This window comes from Euprymna scolopes, chromosome 45, assembly GCF_053919585.1.
Source record: "Euprymna scolopes isolate OS-2025 chromosome 45, ASM5391958v1, whole genome shotgun sequence".
Classification (NCBI taxonomy): Eukaryota; Metazoa; Mollusca; class Cephalopoda; order Sepiida; family Sepiolidae; genus Euprymna; species Euprymna scolopes.
Window position 1 is genome coordinate 13,513,842 of NC_136526.1, and position 23,862 is coordinate 13,537,703.

At 31.7% G+C, this 23,862-nt stretch overlaps 1 protein-coding gene across 50 annotated transcripts in view; it reads right to left on the bottom strand.

The window, feature by feature from the left end:
* LOC145269265 (kinesin-like protein unc-104) overlaps window positions 1-23,862 on the bottom strand; it is a 649,720-nt gene that overhangs the window by 22,139 nt on the left and 603,719 nt on the right. For 38 of the 50 annotated variants that reach the window (XM_080124920.1, XM_080124904.1, XM_080124897.1 and 35 more), the window contains 4 exons: window positions 12,273-12,418; window positions 10,794-11,120; window positions 9,461-9,639; window positions 7,184-7,231 (listed from right to left, as the gene is read on the bottom strand). In XM_080124920.1, coding sequence (XP_079981046.1) covers window positions 7,184-7,231; window positions 9,461-9,639; window positions 10,794-11,120; window positions 12,273-12,418 — 700 coding nt within the window. The remainder of the gene's footprint in view (window positions 1-7,183; window positions 7,232-9,460; window positions 9,640-10,793; window positions 11,121-12,272; window positions 12,419-23,862) is intronic. The other 12 variants (XM_080124942.1, XM_080124940.1, XM_080124919.1 and 9 more) reach the window with 1 other exon arrangement.

Here is a 23,862-nt window from a genome sequence, read left to right on the forward strand (position 1 = left end):
ATATGTACACACATATATGTATGTGCACATACACTCACAAACATCCACATACTATGTAGGCACATACACATACACACACACATGCACACACACAGACATATGCAGGGGCTCACACATACGCGTATATCCATATTCACACGAACACATTTACCCACTCATACATGTGCATACATATGTATATATACATACATACACACATACATACGGATGTGTATACACTCATCCACCCATATATATATATATATATGGGCACATGCATTCACAATCCCACACACACATACATATTCATACATCCCACCTTATGTATATATTGGTTGGAGTTTCCTTTCCAATCCATGCACATATGCATACATGGATTCGGTCACCCAAACATAAGTGCACGTATATATACAAACAAGATGTAGCATAGATAACAGATGATATATAACTATACACACACGCATACACAATCCTATGTGTACACCCACGCACATACACATATACACACGCACACACGCGCGCACACACACATACATACGTTTAATTTCTAGTTGTTTGTTTAGTTAAGAGAAATGGTACTGTACTGGGTATGGGCGCGCGCACCCGCGAAAGTGTGCGTGTGCCTTATTGTGCTTTTTTGTTGTTTCGTGTGTGAGGGTGCACACCTACCCAAGCATGCATGCGTGTAAGTGTATTTTGTGTTTTGCCTATTTATGTGTATAATTATGGAGAGACGTTTAAGGCGGGGTTAAACTTTGTTATGAAATTTTTTTCTTGAGTTAGCAAGTAGAAGTAGTTGTCAGTTTGGAAGATGGGCATTATCTCGAATCTGCCTCCACTGCATGCGTGTATATGTTGTGATACATGTAGGTGTCTATTTTCCGCGATTTTGATGTTGGATCGGTGTAGGGCTACTCTATTACTAAGGTTTTTTGTAGCGCCTATGTAGGATTTATCGCATGCTGGACATTTTATTACATAGATTACGTTTTTTGAGGTGCAATCTAGGTTTTTTTTAATTTTGAATGTTTGTATGGGGTTCGCAAATGTGTATGTGTTTCCCTCTAATATTATGTTGCAGACTCCACATCGTTGTTTGTTGCATTTTGTGACTCCTTTTGTTGCGTCTTGATTGAGTTTGGATGAGGTAAGAATGCGTTTTAGGTTTTTGGGTTGGCGTTTGCTTTTTATTATTTTTGTTGTTTTAAGGAAATTGTTTAGTTTGCTGTTTTGGTTAAGTAGGACCACTCACACACACACAAACGTCTGTCTACCTGTCTGTTTCTATATTTTCAAACTTTACCTCCTCCGAAACTAAGTCGTAGAGTGGCACAAGGGGCCTCAAATGATTAGATTGTTTATGGGCCATTCTTTTATGGGTCTTTAGCTGGCTAAAATTGTTTTTAAAAGGGTAAAAAATGGCGCCAAAATGGAAAAAATCGTTATACAATTTACATTTTACGATTTTAAATTTTAATAAACCTTAAGTCTACAGATCACCCCCACCCACAAGAGTCTTGTTATGTTTGAGAAAATATCTGTATATTTAACATGTGTTTTTATGGTAATTTGGAATAAATATATAACTGTTTTATAGTTAATAGTTAGAAAGTAGTCAGAGAGTTAGATAAAGAATTGAAATCAATAACCTGACTGGAATCAGGGAATTTAATACGGAACTGGGAAAAATATCGGAATTGTCCCATATTTTTTTATTCGCTCAATGTATTATTGTGTATATTTTTTTATTCTTCAATAATAAAGCGCGGTTATCTTAATTTTTAATGATATTTTTTTTAATATCATATGATTGCTCTCTGGACTATAACTTTTGTGAACGTTCTCCAATATCCATTAAAGACTGGACTTTTGTAAAAGCAACATCATCTGATGATACCTCTAGTTATTTCTAACTAGTTGACTGAAACATACTCATAAAAGAATAGCAAAACCTACATGCAAAGTCTATTCTTACAATTACATGATATTTGCTATTCTGACTAAGTGTACCTAAATGCAATGAAGAAATTACCGATTTAGGTTTTCAATCCATAAAGGAATTCACTTCAAATAAAAGAAATAACACTACGGACTAAATATTTACAATCTGCACGAAAACGATTATCTAAAATTAAAAAAAAGAAAGAGGAGAGATAAAAAAAGAGAGGAAAAGAAAATTTCTTTTGAAAGGCAGACACGAGTAAAATATGGCAGTTAACGGGAAAACTATTTGATGTACTTATGATTCAGTCAAAGAATAGTTTCTACACCAAAAATTATGGAAAGTTACCTGATAGAATTTTAAAAATGATTAAAATTAATTTTTTATTATATTTCCATGTGTCTTTAAAATATTTTTTACTTATATTTTTATGATGTGTCTTTATTCCATTTTTTACTTATATTTTTATGATGTGTTTTTATTCCATTTTTTACTTATATTTTTATGATGTGTTTTTATTCCATTTTTTACTTATATTTTTATGATGTGTTTTTATTCCATTTTTTACTTATATTTTTATGTGTCTTTATTCCATTTTTTACTTATATTTTTATGATGTGTTTTTATTCCATTTTTTACTTATATTTTTATGATGTGTTTTTATTCCATTTTTTACTTATATTTTTATGATGTGTCTTTATTCCATTTTTTACTTATATTTTTATGATGTGTTTTTATTCCATTTTTTACTTATATTTTTATGATGTGTTTTTATTCCATTTTTTACTTATATTTTTATGATGTGTCTTTATTCCATTTTTTACTTATATTTTTATGATATGTCTTTATTCCATTTTTTATTTATATTTTATGATGTATCTTTATTCCATTTTTTACTTATATTTTTATGATGTGTCTTTATTCCATTTTTTACTTATATTTTTATGATGTGTCTTTATTCCATTTTTTACTTATATTTTTATGATATGTCTTTATTCCATTTTTTATTTATATTTTATGATGTATCTTTATTCCATTTTTTACTTATATTTTATGATGTATCTTTATTCCATTTTTTACTTATATTTTATGATGTATCTTTATTCCATTTTTTACTTATATTTTATGATGTGTCTTTAAACCGTTTTTTACTTATATTTTTATGATGTGTCTTTATTCCATTTTTTACTTATATTTTATGATGTATCTTTATTCCATTTTTTACTTATATTTTATGATGTATCTTTATTCCATTTTTTACTTATATTTTATGATGTGTCTTTAAACCGTTTTTTACTTATATTTTTATGATGTGTCTTTATTCCATTTTTTACTTATATTTTATGATGTGTCTTTAAACCGTTTTTTACTTATATTTTTATGATGTATCTTTATTCCATTTTTTACTTATATTTTATGATGTGTCTTTAAACCGTTTTTTACTTATATTTTTATGATGTGTCTTTATTCCATTTTTTACTTATATTTTTATGATGTATCTTCAAACCATTTTTAGTCATGTGCAAGCGACTCTATAAGTCACTCCGTTGGTTGGTCGGTCTGTCGGTTGGTCTGTCCATAACACTTTTGTGCTTGGCCTTTTTGGTTAAGATCAAAGGTCTGTTCAAAGATGCTGTTCTTAGCTTTTTCAGTTTTTCTTGGCCTTTTGACCCAGATCAAAGTGTAGTATTTGTTCTTACTACATGCTGTACTTATGTTTGTAACTTTGTGATATAAAGTGGGGGATCACTTTTCTGCATTAATTTAATGTAAAATGATCACCCACTTTACAACCAGTCAGTCTCAAAGCCATTCAAGTCATTCTCCAGATCATTCAAGTTGTTTTTGAAGGATTCCAGTTATCTTTTAAGCATTTAAGTCATTCTTAAGGTCATTCAATTCATCCTTAAGTTCATTAAAGTCATTTACTTTTTATTTATTTAAGTCATTTCAGCCCATTTTTCGGTCATTTTAGTTTATCTTTAAGAATTTCATGTCAATCCTACATTCACGCATTCATTCATTACACGAGAGCACGCGACTAATGGCTATTAGCCTTGTTTTCTTACATTTTATGATGTCTTTAAACCATATTTTATGATGTGTCTTTACAACATTTTTGACTCATATTTTTATGATGTGTCTTTAAAACATTTTTGACTCATATTTTTATGATGTCTTTAAAACATTTTTGACTCATATTTTTATGATGCGTCTTTAAAACATTTTTGACTCATATTTTTATGATGTGTCTTTAAACCAGTGCATTGTAGAAGATTATCTCCCTTTTGTGTTTGTTGTATACAAATGATTTTTGCTACACTGGAACATTTTTAATCTAATAATCTTTTATGGAATATTTTGGATTGATGTATGACATGAAAACAATCTCAAAATTAAGCTTGAAAAAGCACTTTTATTTTTAAGCTTCCCTTCTTTCCAGAGCTTGATGTAGTTTGATTGAAACATTGTTTAGTGCTCATGTAAAGGTAATTTATAGAAGGCACAGAGAAAAACACGTTTTTATGACAACGCGTTGAAGTCAGCCATCTTTGAAATTTTTTTAACACGCCACAGGGAGATAACTCAGCTTAAAGCGGCAACACTCCCTCCCCATCTTTAATACAAGCTTTTCTGCCTAAATATCGAACCTTTTGCTCAGTATCATAACAAATTGTTTTTTTGCTGTAAAAAAAAAAAAAAAAAAAAAATCTACTTGATGAAATTAAGTGAAATTTTTTTTTTTCGGAAAACTTCATTCCATAACAGATACGTACAATATAAGCTTTTTTTTTTTTTTCCGATATTTTCATTTTTTAATGTCTTGATTAAACTGTACAAGTCCTGAGTTTTTCTGTAATTTATTTGAAACTGTGATTTTCACCTGTGTCACATCTATATAAGCACCAAATTTTTTTTTTTTTCACAATTTATAGTTTTTATCAAAAGGATTTGATCACTGAGAAGATATATTTCTTTATTTGCGGACTGTTATCCTCATCTTCATAGTTGTTGCATCACAACGTTTCGGACGATTATTCTTCTGACCTTTGTCAGGTAGTTAACTGTGATGGGATAGAAATACGGTTCCAGGTGAGCCTTGTCTGAAGATAGCAGTTTCAATCTTATCCAAAGCCGGTCAGAGGATTAGTTGGCCAAAAACATGATGAGACGACAACTATGGAAGGCAGTAATTACTGAGGATACAGTTAAGAAACTCAGCATTCCTATCTCGTTGCGGTTAACGACCTCACAAAAGCCAGTGGAATAATTGGCCGAAATGTGAAAGAACAACTACGAAGATGTTGAGGATAACAGTCGACAAATAAATATATAAATTACTCATCGCAAATGATTCCAACAATAAAATCATGAGATATATTCCATAGCTACTTGGATTGTGAAGCAGATCTTTATATCGAACCTTATCAAAGGCCTTTCCTATATCAAGAGCTATTGATGTAGAAATGAAGTCCCTGTCAAGAGGAAACAAAATTATGATAATTTTCCATAATTTTTAATGTACAAAAATAGTTTCGCCTGATACGTAAGAGTTTTCCTATTGATTTATTTGAAATTGCCATATTTCATTTGAGTAGGTCTTTCAAGAAATACCAAAAAAAAAAAGAAGGTTGATAGAAGAAGCGTGCTTCTTAAGATGCAGAGTTTCGATGCTGAATTATGCCCCCCCCCCCGTTCTTTTAGACAGATGTCTTCATCAACATCAACAATATTTCTATTTCTGCTACATTTCAGCGAGTGTGTTTTCAAACCAGCCTATATATGATGATGGATTACCTATACTTAAATATAATTGCAGGTATTTGCTTTATTCCCAATGCAGGATGATGTGACACAAAGTCAGAGATGAGAAGAGTCAAGCCAGCATCCCTAAAGAAAGAGCATTCAGACCTTTCAAAAATTTCCTAGGTAGTTCCGTCAGCATTCTCTGGCAGTAAACAATAAACTTGCTCAATCCTGAAGATGAGAAACAACAACCTGAAAGGATGGACCACCTAGGACTTTCCACAACCACACCTCAGCCCAACAGATGCAAGATGATTCTCTTCTCAAAAATGGCCCAAACTCTGTAGAACTGTGTTGAGGATGTATCCTCAACTGACGTAAATATAACTCAAGCTTGTATGACACCATGATTGGTGTCCAGTGACAGCTGGCAATATTAAATTTTGTTTAGAAATACTTATGTCATCTTGTGCATTTAACAAGGGGTGCGGGGTGGGAGTTACAATAGTGAATTTTTAATAATAGAAAAGAAACTCTAAACAACCAATCTGCAAAGGGGAGATAACTCAACTATTGACTGCCAGAGCGATATAGTTGTAGAAACTCCAAACAAATCTGCAAAGGGAAGATAACTCAACAACGAGGTTGAGTTTGTCAATGCAAAAAAAGTCCTAAAAGATCGTTTCTTAACCGTTTCTTTGACCTTTTAAATGTTAAGCATGAGTTTTGACACACCTATAGTTTGTTAGATTGGTCATGTGATGTGGAGGTGTTTTAGAACACAAGATATTTCTAAGTTAGAAAGCAGAAACTGAATGGAGAAAGAATTGGAGGTTATAAGCCTATTTTATGTTCTAGTTGGGAATGAACACAGTTAACTTGTAATAAAGTTTTGTTTTTTTTTGTTTTTTTAAGACAAAAAATGCCTTTACCATTATTGTATGTCAAGAAAACAGTATTATAAGACTGTTCTTCATAATGTATTTTTAAAGGATAAACTATTGATTGCCAGAACCATACAGCTGTAGAAGCTCCAAACAGACAATCTGCAAAGGGGAGAGAACTCAATTAACACCTATTGACTGCCAGAGCCATATAGCGTTAAAAACTCCAAACAGACAATCTGCTAAGGGGAGATAATCCAATTAACAAATTTGATTCTATATGGGCAGTGTTAGCAGTCAGAACGTATGTGGTCTGTATGACATTGCACCAGAATTTTTGTTTATTATTTGTTTGTGTTACAAAACACAAACTTGCAGATGACAAACACATTGGCTGAGATGTAGTGGAAGTAGAAATACTATTTTTCATTGTGGTGGTGGTGGGGACAACAGCCCAAATATTAAAAAAAAAACAAAAAACAAAAAAACTTGTAACTAATAATGAAATACTTATTCTAAACACATTCATGCAGTTGTGAAAACTTTGCTAAGGAAAGAAAGAAGGAAAAAAAGAAAAGAGGGCTGATATCTAGCAAGATAAATTAAGGTTGGGGGCGGAAAAGACACTTGCCACTTGTCCGAATGTCCAGCCTGTTGTGCTTCTGTCGGTATTGATGCACTGTATATAAAATAAGACAAACAATTGTGGAATTTTCATTATAAAAAAAAAAAAAAAAATTGGTGAGAACGAATATTGCTAACAGGGACATATCCAGGAATTTATCTACAAGGCAAATTGGGGAAGTCACAAATTAGGATATTTTTTTTGTACTTATAACAAGATTTTAAACAAATACATTCCAGGTAAAAAACACTATCACGTACTTACCTGCCATGTAGAAATTAGTATAAACTCCAAAAATTACGAAAAATGATAGAGTAGTAAAATTTGCTTTTGTTGAAATCTGCCATTGAAAAAATAGAAAAATTCTGACTGCTAGTGAGTCTATAATTTCTTTTTTCCCTGAAAAATATATCTAACACTGGATTATTTTTCGCAATTTTTGGAATTTATAGTAATTTTGACATGACAAGTACATAGCAGTGTTTTTACCTGAAATAGACTTGTTCCAAAACTGTTATACAAGTATTATCAAATACAACAATATTTCAGATTGTCTGCTGTTGCTGCAGGGAATAGACATTCATTCTTATACAGGGTGGCCACAAAGTCACACACCAATGTTAATTAAAAAAGTTAAAAAATTATAAAATTAAAAAATTATATTAATAAAAAATAAATATTAGCATTGGTGCGTGACTTTGTGGCCACCCTGTATTAATAATATTTACAGGGTGGAACGATAAAATTGTCGTCCTAGAAAAGATGACATAATTCCATTTCCGTTTGATGAAAACTGGTTTGGTTTTCTTTTCTTTTTTTTTTTTTTTTTTTTTGCAGACCATCAACTACATGGCCAGTTATATACAAATCCTAAGAGCGAGATCGGAGATGCACTGCTGTACAATTCATGCTCTTTACGTGTTTTTACTTTATTTGAAATTTTATAAGAAATATGTTTATGAAATTATAAAAAATACATTTTTAAATTTAAAAGATAAGTTTTTTTATTTGAATTTATATAATAAATGTGTTTATGAAAGTATAAAAATAAAATTGAAATCAACATAACAAAATTTCAAACATCATTTAAACAAAAGAAACATATCCAATACATAATATTCCCAAATTAGTTTTAAAAGATTTTAGAGTGTTTTCAATAATTCTTTAAAAAAAAAAAGTTTCCATAAAAATAATTTCAATAATTCTTAATTATAATAAGACCGTAAAAAAAAAATCCAATACATAATATTCCAAAAATAGTTTTTAAAAGATTTTAAAAAGTGTTTTCAATAATTCTAAAAAAGAAAAAATTATAATTTCAATAATTCTTAAAAAAAAAAATAATAATTTCAATAATTCTTAAAAAAAATAATTTCAATAATTCTTAAAAAAAATAATAATTTCAATAATTCTTAAAAAAAATAATAATTTCAATAATTCTTAAAAAAAATAATAATTTCAATAATTCTTAAAAAAAAAAAAATTCAATAATTCTTAAAAAAAATAATTTCAATAATTCTTAAAAAAGAATAATTTCAATAACTCTTTAAAAAATAATAATTTCAATAATTCTTAAAAAAAAGAATAATTTCAATAATTCTTAAAAAAAAGAATAATTTCAATAATTCTTAAAAAAAAATAATTTCAATAATTCTCAAAAAATTAATAATAATTTCAATAACTCTTAAAAAAATAATAATTTCAATAACTCTTAAAAAAATAATAATTTCAATAATTCTTAAAAAATTAAAAATAATAATTTCAATGATTCTTAAAAAAAATAATTTCAATAATTCTTAAAAAAATAAAAATAATAATTTCAATAATTCTTAAAAAAATAATAATTTCAATAATTCTTAAAAAAATAATAATTTCAATAATTCTTAAAAAGATAAAAAAAATAATTTCAATAATTCTTAAAAAAAAAAAAAATAATTGCAATAATTCTTAAAAAAAAAATTTCAATAATAATAATAAAATAATATATATATATATATAATAATAAAATAAGACCGAAAAAACTTTTCAATGATTATTAAATAATAATAAAAAAAAAAAGACAGATTGGAAAAATATAATAAAACAAAAGAGAGACCATGAACAGGGGAAATAAATGCGTGAGAGAAAATAAAAAAAAACAAAAAAAAAAACGAAGGAACTCATTTGCCTTCTCACTGCTTCTGGTAGCGCTACGCAGGAAATTAGCAAGTACATTAGCTGATTATAACCGAACCTGCTTAACGACTTCACAGTCGCTGTCAATATAAACGTCGTTCCACTCACCTGAAGATATCCGATGTGGTGCTACTGTTCATACTGCTATTCATAATGCTACTATGTACGCTCATATTAAGTCCAGTGCTGCTGCTGCTTGCCTGCATCACGTTGTCCCCGCCCGTGGTTGCACTCTCATCTTCGTCAGAGATACTACTCAGCGTGCTTTCATTCATTACAGTATTAGGCTGAAAAAGAAAAGAAAAACAATTCTTTTATTAAATTTTAATTTTCACTAGCAGGGAGACTCGACGTTGCCCGGGATCGAATGAGGAGCAATGAATGTTTCACGCTCCCATATTTTTATCGCCGTCACAATCGGTTGAAATCGCACACTTGTCAACCAAATCGATTGATTGCCTAATCTAGTTGTGAATACATCGCAGTGCACCAGGCAGAAGCTTCACATGCCTGACCACAGTGACTTAATCCACAATATATCGTAGTCTACATTGCACTGTAGAGAACCTAATGTTGACTTTATTAATTTTATATATAATTGCTTAAATTAAACTTTAAAATCATGAAGTCAAGTATCAGGCTTCAATTGTGTTCTTAACCAAAACATTCATTTCTAACGAGCCCATATCATATCAAAGAACCTACTGTTGATTTTATATACCTGGCCTTACTGCTTGTGTGATAATAATAGTTTAAATTAAAGTTTAAAATGAAAAAAAGTCAAGTATCATGTTTCAATTGTGTTCTAAACAAAAGCATTCATTTCGAATGCGCCCCTGTCATATCAAAGAACCTACTGATGATTTTACATGTCTGACCTTACTGCTTGTGCGGTGATAATGACTTTAATTTAAGTTTAAAATTAAAAAAAGTCAACTACCATGCTTCAATTGTGCTCTAAACAGAAACGTTCATTTCGAATGGGCCCCTGTCATATCAAAGAACCTACTGTTGATTTTATATGCCTGGCCTTACTGCTTGTGCGGAGACAGTGGCTTAAATTAAAGTTTAATATGAAAAAACGTCAAATATCATGCTTCAATTGTACTCTAAACAGAAACGTTCATTTCGAATGGGCCCCTGTCATATCAAAGAACCTACTGTTGATTTTATATGCCTGGCCTTACTGCTTGTGTGAAGACAGTGGCTTAAATTAAAATTTAAAATGAAAAAGTATCATGAATCAGTTGAGATTAAAATCGAAACATTCATTTTCATATACTGACCTTATTGTGAGAGCAGAGGGGTACGCATAACTAATGATATCTTAAATACTATGTGACTAAACCCTCCGCCCGGCAATATTTTTATACTTAGCAACACCGGGTATGTACAGCTTGTATTAAATAATTTCCAAGCTTTTCTATGTTGACATACTGACCTTATTCTGAGAGCTGAGGGGTAAGCGTCCTTGTAAAATGAGTCGGAGACATTTGGCCGTAAGTTCTTTGCTTGGATCACCGTTGGTGTGAAAGTCAAATGCCCCTGGTATGACGCCAACGGAGGATGAAGTCTTGAGTTTCTTGTCAGCCCCATCAGTCAGCAGGTCTTTTTCTTCATCCTCCTTCAGCTCCTCCTCCTTGGCACGCTGCGATTTAGCCTTGGCATGCATGTTGGAGGCGTCTTTATCCAGCTTGCTAAGCTCCTGAGTCTTATTCTGTTCACCAAGCTTCTCTCGTAGCAAGAGGATGTGTCGTGCCTTCTCAACCTGCAAGAAAATCACATTAACCGCATAAGAAATCAACATTTTATAAACGTGAGGAAAATCTACAACAGGAAAAGCTTCCATAATGGAAACTTGGTGTGTATGCTTGTAGTGATACTGAATAGTGCAGAAGTCACTGCTTATCAAGGCCAGGAGGCCACTCGAGGATAAGGGTTCATGAATGTAAGGTGGTAGTGTAATAATCGTTACTGGTGTAAGTTGGGTAGAACTTAATTATTCAAGGAGACGTTTCAACAAGAACTTGTTTACATTGGACTTGAGGCCTACTATATTGTAGTCAGCCAGGAAGCAGGCCAGCAGAACAGTATTTCACAAGCAGGCAGTTTTAGGAAAGAAACTTTGTTCATGAAATCTGCATTCAGATTTAGGCAAAGATAGAGAGTGGGAGAATTGTAGATAGTGGTTGTAGTTAGTCAAGTGTTTTTGTGAAAGTCTAGCAAGGATTGGATTACTTAAGGGAAACGGCTCATCAAGAAGTTGTTTATGTTGAACTTGAAGACGACTATATTGTATTCAGCTGGAAAACAGACAAACGGAAGAGAGTTCCACAGGCGTACAGTTCTAAAAAAGAAGCTTTGTTCATGGAATCTATGTTTAGGTTTAGGCACAGATAAAGAGTGGGGGGGAATTACTGATAGTGTTTTCAGCTAGATGGGTATATTGTCTGAAAGTTTGGCAAGGGGGGGTACCATAGATTGGAGCTCAGACGAGCACTCACCATGATAATAACTATAGAGCAGAGACAGGCTTGCAACGTCTCTTCTGTGGGAAGAGAAAAGGGCATCACCTACTAGATTTTGAAGTTGGTTCTGAACTCTATCCAGGCTGGATAGAGCACGCCAAGCAGCTCCTGACCAGATATGGAAGCAGTACTCCATTTTAGGACGTACTTGGCTCTTACACAGAGAATTGCATCGGCAGTTTCCTGATTCCCTGACTGCACTAGCACGCAGCAATATAAATGTAATGTGAACAGACATCTTGCTGATCAACTCCCTACATAGTGTCTCTGTAGACATGGTTCCAATTAGTAGACCCTTACGTCCAAGTGGCAATATATCTGGTTTGGGATGAATAAGGGCAAATAAAAAAATATGTTGCTTTGAACAATAAATTCAAATCAAGATCGTTTACCATTTCAAGGCGAGTAAGTTTTTCCAACTCCCATTGGTGTTCAATAATAAGGGAGTCACCACGGGGTCTCCAACCGTTTAAGTTTTCTTCTCCACGAACGTAGGTAGAGGAAGTATCCAAGACGCGACGTTGTCGTCTTTGTACGCCTGAAATGAGAAATAATTACAAGACTTAAATGAACAAGAAAAAAAATCAATAAAAACAACTGAATGATATTTGAGATATATATATATATATATATATATATATATATATATATATATATATATACATTAGTGTTGGGACGATTATTAATCGGAATCAGAAAAATCGGAAGATTTGGAGTATCGGAATCGGAAAAATCTGTTGCCTATTTTCCGATGCCAAAACAAATCTTTTAATTGTCTTTTTTTTATTTGATATTGTTTAAAGCAAAATCTTCCATTGCTGGTAATAATGATAAAATAATAAATATTTATTGATTTTAAATTACCAGTAAAGCTAAAAATGTATTTTGACGTTTATGAAAATATCTGCATATGTGTTTTTACGATAATCAGGGCAAATAACGATTTTATAGTTAAATAATTAGAGATTTATAAAGAATCAGAACCGATAATTGTGTCAGAATCGGGAATTTAGCATGGAATCGTTAATTGTATTGAATCGGGAAAAATATATATATTTGTATATTTTGGCAGCAAGTCATTAATTCAAGCACATCTGATTGAACATGACTGAGTTCTTCTTTTTTTCGATGGATAACTTTTCAATTCACAGAGCGGACTTCTTTTTATATCGCCTGGCAGGTTGTATATTATGACACCCAGTAGTTGTTGTTCGGTCATATTCTTCTCAAGTGCTTTCTATCGGTACATACGATCGTCGCCAGGAGTGATTGCTGTTGTCATTTTCTTTTTCTTTATTGAGGCTTGGTGTATTTATAGTTGGTTCTATTTTATTTATTTTTAATTTTATTTATTGCTTATAAAGGTGGGTGCATGGTACCTTAACAATTGCACAATACGACTAAAATTACTAGAATCTATACTAATTGAAAAACTACAGTCCCTTACTAAACGAATCTTATTTAATATTGGGACAAATATATATGTTATATTATGTTATTTTATATTGTTATATTACGTTATGTTATATTGTGTTGTTTTATATCATGTTATATTATATTATGTTATGTTATATTATGTTATGTTATATTATATTATGTTATGTTATATTATGTTGTTTTATATTATGTTATATTATATTACGTTATGTTATATTATGTTGTTTTATATTATATTATGTTATGTTATATTATGTTATATTATGTTATATTATATTAATGTTATGTTATATTATGTTATATTAATGTTATGTTATATTATATTATATTATGTTATATTATATTATATTATGTTGTTTTATATTATATTATATTATGTTATATTATGTTATGTTATATTATGTTATGTTATGTTATATTATATTAATGCTATGTTATATTATATTATATTATGTTATATTATGTTGTTTTATATTATGTTATGTTATGTTATATTATGTTATATTAATGTTATGTTATATTATGTTATATTAATGTTATGTTATGTTATATTAATGTTATGTTATATTATGTTATATTATATTATGTTATATTATGTTGTTTTATATTATGTTATATTATGTTATATTATATTATGTTGTTTTATATTATGTTATATTATGTTGTTCTATATTAATTGTTTTATTTTATGTTATATTGTGTTATGTTATATGTTATATTATGTTATATATTGTTGTATTATGTCATGTTATATTATGTTATATATTATGTTGTATTATGTTATATTATGTTGTTATATGTTATGTTATGTTGTTTTATATTATGTTGTATTATGTTATAATAACCCTTTCTATATATTCCTTTGTCAAGCAATAAATTCTTAAATCGAATATATGCCTCTATATGTTGTTTTTTCAGAATTTAAAATTTAACCACAAAAGTTATATGTTGCTCTATTCTAAAATATTGAGGTTTTCCTTTTTTGCTAGGATCTCCTTGAAAGTATTACTTCAAGTAATATCTATCAGGATTTTCATCTGAATTCTATCAGTATCTTATCTCGCTTATAATATATTATAGATATAAATTATGTTATAACATATTATAGATATAAATTATACAAATCGTATTCAACAATTAACAATAAAGAAATGCCAAAATAAATAAAACTTAAAATAAGAAAATCAAAAGTAAAAATAAAAATAATTCACACCTACCCATCCTGCACCAACCTTTATACCCAATAAAAAAATTTAAATAAATAAATATATAAATAAAACAGAACTATAAATGCACCAAGCCTCAATAAAGAAAACCCCATTTAGGTGACAGATCAGCTGTTTTATCAGCGATGTAGGCTCACTTTTGTAGTGTTTAAATAAAGTCAGTTTTTGTGGGGACTACATCTTTTTTGACTGAAAAAAAAAAAAACTATTTTTTTTTTTTTTTTTTTTTTTTTACAAGGGTGTCACCACTTATCAAGGCCCAGAGGCCACTCGAGGATAAGGGTTAATAGGTATACATTAGTCATTGTGATTTTAGCATAGTAAACAGTGGGAATTTTGTAACTTGGATTACTTAGGGGGACGATTCAATTAGAACTTGTTCACATTGGACTTTTTCTTTTTTTTTTTTTTCATAGGTATCAACTCATTATCAAGGCCAAGAGGCCACTCAAGGATAAGGGTTAAAGAGTGTACAGTAGAAATTGGACAATATAATAATCATTAGTAATGAAAATTTGTTAAATTTGATAACTTATATGGAACGGCTCATCAAGAACTTATTTAGGTTAGACTTGAAGACAACCATATTGTAGTCAGCCGGAAAGCAGGAAAACGGAAGACAATTCCACAGGCGTGCAGTTCTAATAAAAAAGCTTTGTTCATGGAATCTACGTTTAGGTTTAGGCACAGATAAAGAGTGGGGGGAATTATTGATAGTGTTTACAGCTAGACGAGTGTTTCTTGTGAAAGTTTGGCGAGGGGGGACCATAGATTGAAGCTCAGTCAAACACTTTCCATGAAAATAACGATACATCAGAGACAAACTCGCAACATCTCTTCTGTGAGATAGAGGTTGCAAGGAAGAGAAAAGGACATCTCCTACGAGGCTACGAAGTCTATTTTGAACTCTATCAAGGCAGGACAAGTCCTTTCTAGCAGCTCCTACCCAGATGTGGCAACAGTATTCCATCCTTGGACGTACCTGGCTCTTATATAGATAAAGAATTGCATCAGCAGTGAGATATCTACTGGATCGATAGAAAGATCCCACCATTTTTCCAGCGGCCTTGGCAACAGATTTGATGTACGTGTTCCATTTAAGATCAGGAGTAATGGTCAAGCCCACATCTGCCACAATTAGTAGATGGGGAGGGGTTCTTTTACCAACGACTAATTATTCATTATAAATAAGTCATATATTTTGTATATAACACTTTTATTCCCAACTCCCCACACCATGGATATATATTACCATTTCGGGTTTAATCAGGATTTTAATGGAGTAAATCTGGTATAATGGTGAAAGAGTCTAGTTAAGTTAATACTATGTTAGTTAGGTCCATATTAACCCCCAGCCCCCTTTTTGGCCTTGTGCCACACTTTATGTTAAAATTTATTAATTTATAAATAAATATTAACAACAAACACTCCTAATGACGATCAGATGTACCGATAGAAAGCACTTGAGGAGTGTTCAATCTTGCTTGAATATATATATGCATATTAGGTTGTTGCAAAAATAATGTTCTTTTTTATCAGAATACATAAAAAAAACGACATTATTTTTGCACCAGGGTGGAACGATAAAAGTGTCAACACTCCAGCTTTATTATAAAGCTTTTATTGAAAACAATTCTAGCCATCAGCTGGAATCGAAACTGAAACCGAAACTTTAGCACTCAAAAGCTGGTGACGTTACCACTGTACCAACGTGACACGCATATGAACTGATTAAAAATAAAAAATAAACTAAGATGAATGTACAAAATGTATAAGGATTTTTTTTTTCATTTTTTACGCCTTTAAAAACTATTTTAACCGGCTAAAGACCTATAAGAGAACAGTCCATAAAAAAATCCAATCACTTGAGGCCTCTAGCGCTGCTCTGTGACTTTTAGTTCCAGAAAAGGTCAAGTTTGACAATATGAAGACAAACATATAGCCTTTTATATATCAGATTTAAGAGCGTTAAAAACTTGATTGTTAAACTTAACTTCTACTGTGGTTTTGTTGCCCATTTGTTTTAAGGGTACTTGTACAGTTTAATCAATTCATTAAAAAATGAAAATATCGAAAAAATGTTATATTGTACATATCCGTTTTGGACTGAAGATCTCCGAAAAAACAATTTCATTTAATTTGATCAAGTAGTTTTTATTTTACAGCGGAAAAACACGTTTTTATGAGAGCGCGTTGAAGGCAGACATCTTGGAATTTTTCTTAATTTTTGTTTGGAGTTTACAAACGCCACGGGGAGATAACTCCAGTTAAAGCGCCGACACTCCCTCCCCATCTTTATTACTAGCTTTTCTTCCTAAAAATCAAACCTTTTGCTCGGTATCATAACAAATGGTTTTTTCGCTGTAAAAAAAAAATAAAATAAAATAAAAATAAAATAGTTGATGAAATTAAGTGAAATTTTTTTTCGGAGAACTTTGTTCCATAATGGATACGTGCAATATAACCATTTTTTGATATTTTCATTTTTTAATGTCTTGACTAAACTCTACAAGTACCATTTTTTTTAGACAGTCAGACATATTAGGCCGAGGTGTATGAGAGAGAGTTTAACATCTCACTTTATTGGTAACATTGTACTGATTTTTGTTCCTCTTCTTTATTCTCTCCTCCCACCTCTAATTTATCCTACTCTCCTCCTCCTTTGTAAGAACAAAGTGGCATTTTTTTTTTTTTTAGTCGGGCAACAACTCTTAACAGTTTAAAAAATTTTTTTTTTCCTTCCTTACTTTTAGGATGCTATTAATGTTAACCAAGGAAAAAAAGGATAAAAATAAATAAAATAAATGCGAAAAATAGATAAAATAAAATAATTAACCAATGAAAAAAATAAATAATTAACAAATGAAGGAAAGGAAAAAAGTATATAAATTATTCAAAACCAGTTAGATTAATTTATCCCTGATGATGAATCCTGAAGGATTGGAAAGTGCTCGGACTTATGATAAATATGGTGACTACATCAGCCAGTTCCTGCTAGAAGTTATTCAGAATGTGGAAAGGATTGAAAAATAGAATTAATAGACAAAAAACGACTATTTCATTTAATGAAACATGCTTATAATGAATACATGTGAATGGTTAAATTTATCACTAGTTTATGATTATTAAAACGGGACTTAGTCGGATTTGGACCTTAGAACTCACCCTCGTCCGTTTGTTCGCCAAATTCTTAATAATTACTCATTACATTTTTCTGAAATTTTACATGAAGTTACAACTTCCCAAGGGAGGAAATGTAACATTCTTGGATTTTTGATAAAAATTGTGTTTTTTTTTTTTTTTTTTTTTTTTTACACAGTGACCACCACTTATCAAGGCCCGGAAGCCACTCAGGGATAAGGGTTATTGCAAGTACATTACGTTAGTGTGGAGATTTGATGAAGTGTTTAATTAAGGGGGCGGTTCATTAGGAATTTGTTAACGTTGGACTTGAAGACATCCAAGTTGTAGTCCGGAGGGAAGAAGGCAGACGGAACAGAGTTCCACAGGCGTGCAGTTCTAAGAAAGAAGCTTTGTTCATGGAATCCGCGTTTTGATTTAGGCACAGATATAGAGTCAGGGAAATTTTTCACAGTGGATTCAGCTAGACGGGTGTTTTTCGTGAAAGATTGGCGAGGGGGGACCAGAGATTGGAGTTCAGACAAGCACCTGCCATGGAAATAACGATAAAACAAAAAAAAAAAAAAGGGGTAAAAATGTTCCAAAATAGCATTTTCCGGGACATAGAATCTTTTCCGACTATTAGATTTTGCTGAAAATTACTCAAAAGCCAGATCACATGCACATACATCTGGAAACGTAATATTTGACCGTGGAAAAATTCTGGTTGCGTTCCCATCGAGTTAAAAGGAGTCAAAATGGCCCAAAATAGCACTTTCTGGGACGTAGAATTTTTTCCGATCATTGGATTTTGCTGAAAATTACCCAAAAGCTAGACCACATGGACATACATAAAAAAATTCTGAGGCTTGAGCCCTAGGGTGTTTTAAGGATGAAAAACACACCTTTTAGGGCTAATTTTTATTTTTCTCGATTCAAGGCATCAATTGGAGGACCATATAGTTCTTGGTTTGTTTAAATCAATAATGCAGAATATTTTTTGGAATAATATTGACGAATGATCCAAAGACAATCATTTGAATGGTTACTTTGCATATTTATTATTAATAAATTAATGTTTGGTGTTATTCATTTGTAATTTTATTGTCCTATTTTGTCTGTACATATATGCAACAATTTTGTTAGTATTAACAGTAATTCAAATGATGCTGGTTTACACTACATTTAAACTTCTGCATATCAGTACAGCCAGGGAAGCAGGTAGCAGGAAGGGAATTCCAAAGTCTTGCTGTTCGAGCGAAGAAACTATTAGAATAGAAAGCTTTCTGGCATTTAGGGACCTAGACAGTGAAAGGGTGAGATTTTGTTGCGAAGCGGGTTTGTCAGGGATATGTACATCAAAGAGGCACATTAATTATCAACCATCATTATACCACATTTACTCCAGGGGTTGTCCTACTTAAAATTTCCCAAATCGTTCAAAACTTTTATTGAAAGTAATAAATACGTCCATGAACAAGTATTTCATTGACAAGAATCATGGAGTGGGGAAAAAACAAAGAATAAAAAATCTAGGTAGTAACCCTAACCCTAACCCTCCCCAACCCTTTCTAATTAATAAACTTGCCCACTCTTTTCCGGTTTGTTTTGAACCAAAAACAAATAGGCCAATCTCTAAGTGGGGATGCGACCTACATGGGGGAGAAAAGAAAAAGAAATTGGAAGAGGATGTTTGAACAGATACTACACTTTGATCCTAACCTTAAAGATCAGGCAAAAAGGAGTTTAAAAAGGGTAGTCACTCAGCATGAGGTCACATTAACGTGGAAATTATGATTGGGAAATAAGCCCATAGCACCGACACTGAAGGTAGAACTATATGTTTGTCTAAAAAAAGGGGGTGGGGGTGGTGAGAAGTTGTGCCAGAGAGAAAAAAAAAAAAAAAAAGAATTAGGGAATACAAATACAAATCTATGAAGGAGAATGGATAAAGATATACATTGCCTCTCAACTATGGACGCTTTTTGGAAAGGGGTGGGGACAAAGATAAAAATAGAAGGTGGGCCCGTCATGTGTTGTGCTAAATTACTTTGTTCGCATTACACTTGAACTTCTGCATGTCAGTACAGTCGGGGAAGCAGAAACCCAGAACGGAATTGCAAAGTGCAACAGTTCTGGGGAAGAAACTATTAGAGTAGAAGGCTTTCTGGCATCTGAGGATCTCTACTGCGTAGGAGTGGGATTTTGCTCTTTGTAAGGTTTGTCAGAGGTATTTACGTTGAGGGGGTGCAAGGGCTTGTAGATTTAATATCAATTCCAAAATGAAGACAAAGTGTAACCTTTCACAGATTCACTCAACAACTTACAGATTTAATGGCAATGTAGAAGAGGCTGAAATACGTGATGATTAAAGTTCGCTATAATCTATAAAAAGGAAGTAAAGATCCACTTATGGATGTCTTTTGGAAGGGAGCGAGAGTGAGGGCGGAGACAAAAATAGGTGGGCCCGTCATGTGTTGTGCTAAATTACTTACCGCGAGCAAGCAAAGCCCGCTGAAGATCCCCACGAACAGTATAACTCTTGGGGCAGTTCACTAAAAGAAGGCATAAAAAGTAACTGGTCAGAGACTGGTAGATTAATAGCTACATTATATATATATATATATATATATATATATATATATATATATATATATATATATAAACGTGTTCACAACGGATTGAAAAACTTGTTGGGAATAGTTGTAAGCGTCTCTGAGGAGTGACTGGATGGAAGATTTACAGTTCTATGGACAAGAGGTAATTGTCCATCCTTTCACGAAACAGCTGTAAGAGCTTAACGCCAAAATAGGTGAATTTCTATTCATGTAGGTTGTGATTTTATTCAATTTACGTATATATATATATATATATATATATATATATATATATATATATAAATTATTTACTATAATAATTATTGAATACCTACAGATACTAGTGTTTCATCCTTTCGGGAACCATCAGTGCAGGGTGTCACAATTAACGCTGGTTGAGAGATTCGAACCCGGCAACCGTCAACCGTGAGAAATATCGTTGAAATTTAAGCATTTATTTTTAAATGTCATAACGCCTGTCTGAGTGATCTAATCGTTATAATTTCATGATCTGCGCATGCAAGCTAAAGTGACCGACTTTAACTGAAAAGTGCTCAACGATAAGAAGCGAGTTTCTTAAAGGGGCTGACATAATAATTTACTAAAATAATTATTAAATACCTACAGACACTAGTGTTTCATCCTTTCAGGAAACATCAGTGCAGGGTGTCACGATTAACACCGGTTGATATATATATATATATATATATATATATATATATATATATATATATATATATATATATAGTTAGTTAGTTAGTTATAAAATATATATGGCGATTAAGCTATACTGAATATTCCGCGTTTCATCCACTCTAGGATTCTTCAGGCTTATGTGCGAATTTTGTGGTTGTCTGTCGTTTTTATATACAAATTTTTATACGCAATTTTATGTGAGTAAATGAAGTAGTTATATAAGGAAAGTATTTCTTCGAAACTCCGCAGATTAAGGACTATCCACTTATCTAGTGTTTCCTTTTCAGATTAAATATGTTTTTAACTCATTTCAAAGTGTTTTTTAACATGTTTTATTAACTGTTTGCTCGTATTATAAGCTCTATCTCCTATTTGGTTTTATCGAGCTTTTACATCTGGCTGAGATAACTTTATAAATATTAATTCTTTAATATTTATAATATACTTTAATTTTACCATCTTGGATCATTTTGGTAAATTTAATTGTAATCTTTATCTTATATATATATATATATATATATATGTATGTGGGTGTGCATATGCATCCACAGGTGGACTGTTTTACTGTATCACAACTCATCAATGAGGCTAGATTAGCAATGATATCTCATGTTTTATACAAACATTAACCGCCACTTCCATAAGTCGTAAGTAACTGGTCAAAAATTGAGATATTAGTTGGTGTGTGTGTGTGTATATATATATATATATATATATATATATATATATATAGTGTTATAATGGAATAATTCCAGAGGAAATCCGGGTATGAGAGCTCAATGTGGTAAACAGAGCAATAAGATAAAAAATATAACACGGAAATTACATAATTGTCGATGCAATAATTTATTTCAACCTTATGGTATTTTCAAGCATCTAAACCAGACAATTAGTATCAAAAATGTAACTGTCTGGTTTAGATGCTTGAAAATACCATAAGGTTGAAATAAATTATTGCATCAACAATTATGTAATTTCCGTGTTATATTTTTTATATTATATTATATTATATATATATATATATATATATATCATGATATATATATATCATGATTCTTTGCAGAGTACAGAATGTATATATCGCCATCACAAAGGGAAGACTTTTATAATAACAACTTTCAGTCATGGAAAAGTCTATCTCTCTATGTGTACACACAGGTAGGTTGAGCCATGATAACCAGTCTGAATGTAATAAGCATAAAACAATGGAGATGGGTGGGAACTCAGATGTGGAGAAAGTATAACTGGATGGCGAGAAGTTTTGCTAATTTGGAAATATGAGCTATCTTGAATAAGTTTCCAGATTTTTTTGTACATGCATTTAAAATTGTGGTAGACTGTTAAAAATTTAGTCATGTCATTGCAATACATCTTATGAGATGACTGACGAATTTTCATGATTTCAGGTCCAAATGAACAGCTACAGGAATTGGAATACACCCTACTAAAGCCTGATTGTCATAGAAGGTGAATTTCAAAAATGCAATCTGGACGTGAGGACACTTTAGAAGAACGATATGCAATATCAAATTCTGTTTTAAACTTGGAAAAATACAACAGAAATGTATGGAATGCTTCAGGCTGCTTTGATCCCATCTTGCATGAATCAAGCATCAGGTTCAGAGTGACATAAGAGACTCAAAAAAAAGCAGGGAGTCCGTGGGAGATGATGAGAACTATTGGTTGGTTGTTTTTGTATTATGGTATATCAACCCTTTTCAGGTTATTTAATGCCGAATCCAGTGATTTTGAAGAAAAATTTTTTAATAGAATATATATTTTTTTTTTTTTAAGTCTGTTTTTATTTAATCCATAGTTGGGACCTTAACAGGTACTACCAGTCCGGGTCAGAATGGACCTGGGAGCAATAGCAATTAAAGAGTGGCTCCACACTCCCCAAAGCCTGCGATGAGAAGTGTGGGAGGATTAAGCAAGTCGGAATACCAGAGTTGATTGGTCAAATAAAGAATTTCATGGATAAGGATTGTCCATTGTCTCTATAGAGACAATAAGTGCAGTTTGATGCCAGCGTGAGAACTGTACAGAATTAATTGCAAGGAACTGAAGATGCGGAAAATTTGCACAAAGTTTGCCCCAAGGGTGCTCAGAGAAGATCAGAAAAAAGACATTGTCATGACCAAGATGGCCATTGTGACAATTCCTCACCCTCTCTATAGTCCTGACTTTGCTCCATATGACTTTTGGTTATTCCTTAAGCTCAAGGTAAACCTTAGAGGCCATCGTTATGAGACAATTGAGGAAACAAAAGAGGCTGTGACAAGGGTCACTGACACGCTCACACAAGCGGACTTCCATGTGGCCATTCAGAAGTTATTGGAATGGTACAACAAGTGCATTGCAGCCGGAGGCGATTACTTTGAAGGAGACTAAAGTTTCATGTGTGTACTATCAATAAAAGTGGCCGTATGAAAAAAGATTGGAAACTTATTTAAGCCATTTCATATGTATTCGTACTCACATTTATGTTGTAATGCCTACGAATTCCCATTAATCACTTAAAAAAAATAAAACTACTTGATCAATTTACATGACTTTTGGAATCCGATAGTTTTGTTTCATCATGGGTATGTATATAATACAGATTCTTCTTTATTTTTGCTTGTTAATATAGGTAGACTTCTGGATAAAAACTAACTTTGAATTTTCTAAATAAATATGATACACAGTTTCTTTTTTTTCCCCCTTTTTTTTTTACTGTAAAATTTGGTTACCTTATTAGAGTGAAAAACAAACGGTAAGTTTTAGGGAGTTAGGTTAATGCTTTTCGGGCACTCCCTAATAAAATAAATATTTCAACACAAGCTACTGAATAAACGAACAAATGACTTCGTAAAACTTGCAAGGAAAAGGTTTATTGAAGTAAAGCAAGATGCCATTTAGATATA